This window comes from Austrofundulus limnaeus, unplaced genomic scaffold, assembly GCF_001266775.1.
Source record: "Austrofundulus limnaeus strain Quisiro unplaced genomic scaffold, Austrofundulus_limnaeus-1.0 Scaffold723, whole genome shotgun sequence".
NCBI lineage: Eukaryota > Metazoa > Chordata > Actinopteri > Cyprinodontiformes > Rivulidae > Austrofundulus > Austrofundulus limnaeus.
Window position 1 is genome coordinate 235,305 of NW_013953125.1, and position 3,606 is coordinate 238,910.

The 3,606-nt window shown below is 41.9% G+C and overlaps 1 protein-coding gene across 1 annotated transcript in view; it reads right to left on the reverse strand.

Moving 5' to 3' along the window:
- LOC106532160 (protein NLRC3) overlaps positions 1–3,606 on the reverse strand; it is a gene marked incomplete at its 5' end in the record, with an annotated part of 15,626 nt that overhangs the window by 5,686 nt on the left and 6,334 nt on the right. Inside the window, 2 exon segments of the mRNA XM_014028174.1 lie at positions 729–775; positions 1,120–1,293. Of these exon segments, the coding sequence (XP_013883628.1) occupies positions 729–775; positions 1,120–1,293 (221 nt within the window).

Sequence of the window (3,606 nt, forward strand, 5' to 3'; positions counted from 1 at the left end):
ATGTATAACTGGTCACAGTCCTCCTGGCACTTAACAGCATATACAACATTGCTCTGTTTGTGGAGAAGAACCCGTCCAGAAGACCTATACAATTTTTTTCTTTTTGATTTTTTACCTGGCTTACTGAGATGCATCAGGACACATACTATAATGTTTATGTGTTATGTTATTGTGTTTCTATCCCTGTGTATATTGTGTGTATGTGTATTGGAGAGACATCATCAGCCAGAAACAAATTCCTTGTGTGTGTCAACATACTTGGACAATAAAGCTGATTCTAATTCTGATTCATGTAAGGAAACCCCCAGCTTAGCTTGTTAGTCGATCGTCAGATATTGTCCAAGATTAGCCTTCAGGGTGGATATAGCTCGCTAGCAGCCTCGCACCGATGACCTAGTCGACGTCATCATTTACTCAGTATGTTTTGAGTGTAAATAAAATGGTTAAAAAATGGTCCGTGTAATATATTTTTTAAAATTTAATCAAAAATTTATAAAAACTAAATAGCCTACAGTATTTTTACAGTCTTTATTTTACAGTTTAAATAAATGTTTATCAAGTAAAGTCTAATGTTACAAATAATTGTGGATCACTTTAAAAATCAATGATGATAAGAATTAATATTCCCAGATTTGAGATTGCTGTATATCACAAAACAATGTAGTTGAATCAGTGATTGTGATCATTTTACATTTGGTTAATAAATCGACTAAAAACAACACACTTACACTTCCCCAGACCTGGTGTCAACCATCGCTCTCCAGCAGGCTCCACCCTGAAAGTAGGAGGTGGGGTCAGAACATAAGTTTCTTTCAACAAACATGCAGATTACATGGCTCTCATCTACACATTGTTCTACAGTGAGAAAGGATCAGTACAACATTTGGACACATCCGTTTGAACAGAACATCTTGAAGATCATGTGGCTGTCACACTCCACAACAGTTTACATTTTACTAATAGTTTTTTTTCCTGTAGATGGTGCAAAGCTAACAATTTCTCTCTGTCCAATAATTACCTTCATCATGAAGCAAAGGTTCAGTGGCTATTTGATGGGCAGAAAACCCTTCTTTCTTTCTTCTTTGTTAGAATTTGTGTCTGCAGCAGTTCTCTTCATACCTGAGAGTGTCCAGTCTCCAGTCTGGATCCTTCAGTCCAGCTGACAGCAGCTTCACTCCTGAGTCTCCTGGATGATTGTAGCTCAGGTCCAGCTCTCTCAGATGGGAGGGGTTGGACTTCAGAGCTGAGGCCAGAGAAGCACAGCCTTCCTCTGTGATCAGACAGCCTGACAGCCTGCACACACACAAGAGCATTTTAGAGAGGCCAGAAATCTTAGATGGAAAGATGGACAGAGATTCAGCAGTCTGCAAAAGCACCWGAATAAATCACCAACCAAAGGACAAGACTAGAAGTGACTACAGGGAGCCTCCAGTTCTCTTGCAGCGCAAGGCATTGGTCATAAAACAAACTGAATTAACTTACTAGGAGATTCTCTTTGTGGTTCAATATACTGTATTTTTAAACAAACTAAAATGTTGCTGTGTCATGTAGTTTAGATCAGGATTAATCTACATGACATATTTTGATTACTGTTTAATATGATCCCTGTTTTAATTCAATCCTCACAGTTATATAATGCTGTTCCTAATTTTACAAAGACCTCAGAATTTTTTAGTCCTTGCGGGGACCCCACCTGTGGATGTACTGGAGTAAACTCAGTGCAGCAGTGAGTTTCCAGTACGGTCCAGCTGGATGGCAGGAGCTGCTCAATAAATTAGCAGGAGCAGTTTTGAGGAGCTGATCATGAACGCTGCCTGCGGGTGTTCACTCCGGTGAATAAACACCTGTTCTTGTTTACCTGCCATTGTTGGACATAACGCAAGGCTGCTCTTCACCTTTACCCCCTTCATTCTTTATTTGAACCACAAAGAGGATATGCAAGTAAGTTAATTCAGTTTGTTTTATGACTGGTAGATGTTCATGCCTTCAGTGAAGGTGGGGTGCTGTTAACCTTAACCAGTAGTGTCATTGAAAGATGGAAGGAATATTGTGCCACTGGAGCGGCAGACTGGAGTGGTGGTTCCCCTCTTTAAAAAGGTGATTGGATGGTGTGTTTCAATTATAGGGGCATCACTCTCTTTAGCCTCCCCAATYYGTTCTAATAAGGGGTGTTGGAGAAGAGAATCCAATTGATGGTTGAACCTCAGATTAAGGAGGAACAWTGCAGGTTCCATCCTGGCCTTGAAACACTGGATCAGCTCTTTACCCTCACTAGGGTAAGACATTTGTTRCTCGAGGGGCACTGTAGAGGGTGCTCTGTGAGTATGAGATTGTGGGTCCATTACAGGCTATTCAGTCCCTATACAAGAAGTGCAAAAGTTTGATTTGCATTGGTGGCAGTAAGACAGACATTGAGAGGAGCCAGTTGAGMTGACTCTCCAGAAACCGCCATAGGAAGGGGCTTCAGGCATGTATGACTTGGAGGAGACCTCAYAGAAGACCCTGGTTGCCCTAGAAAGACCAGGTCTCTCAGCTGGATAGGGAAAGTTTTGGAGTCTTTCCAGAAGAGCTGGAAGAGGTGGATGTGGATAAGATGTCTGGGCCTTCATGCTTAAGCTGCTCCTTCCACAACCTGACTCTGGAACAAATGGAAGACAATGGATGAATGGAAGTAGTTTTAAGTAGGGGTGACACGATGCCACAGTTGGTAGAGCTGGAAGAAGGTTGTCAGGTCTAATCCCGGTCGGGTACCTTTCTGGATAGAGTTTGCATGTTCAGTCCACGGATGCATAGATTTTTCACCAGACACTAAGGCCTCCCGCAGACGAACATGCATGGCAGGTTAATTGGCAACTCTAAATTTTCTCCAGATATGGGTGAGAGCATTAATAGTTTTTGCCTCTTTTGTCCCATGTGGCCTTGTGATAGACTTGCGAGCTGTCCAGGGTGTACCCCATCCCTCGCATGACTGGTGGACATGGGCATCAGTTACCCTCATGACACGGAATCACAGGGAAAAGAAGAAGTGAAAAAATGAATGGATGAATTGAGTTTCATCCAGGGTTTGGGCTAAGTTTCTTATTTTAATCTTAAAGCTTTAACATACCAAGACAGTTTTGGAAATGTTATACTTCCAACTTTAAAAAAGATATTTCCTCTTCCCATGCGGATGTGCCTCGGTGTACAAAGCAAGACCATCAAGAAATGATTTGATGGGTCTGTAGAGAAACTTWAGTGATTGGTACATAGCCTTAAAGCTTCACCCAATGGATCACCTTAGGAATGAATAAYCTCCATATGGTCACTGTTAGTGTGATGGTCCAGTGTGGCCAAATACTTATCCATATAGTCATTTAGTCAGGAAGCCTAATTCAGAAATAGAAATCATTAGTAGTGTTCTGTGGGAAAAATAATGTTATAGCTTAAAGGCACAGTGTGTAGGATTTGTTGTTTTCAGCGACATCTAGTGGTTGAGTGGTTGAATCATCCTCCCTGGTCCCCCCCACCCCCACCCCCTGCTTCCAAACAAAAAGGAGTTGCTACGGTGTCTCTCAGGTGTCAAAAACCTTTGATAATTCCAACCGCGATGTCTACCAGCAGCTTCAG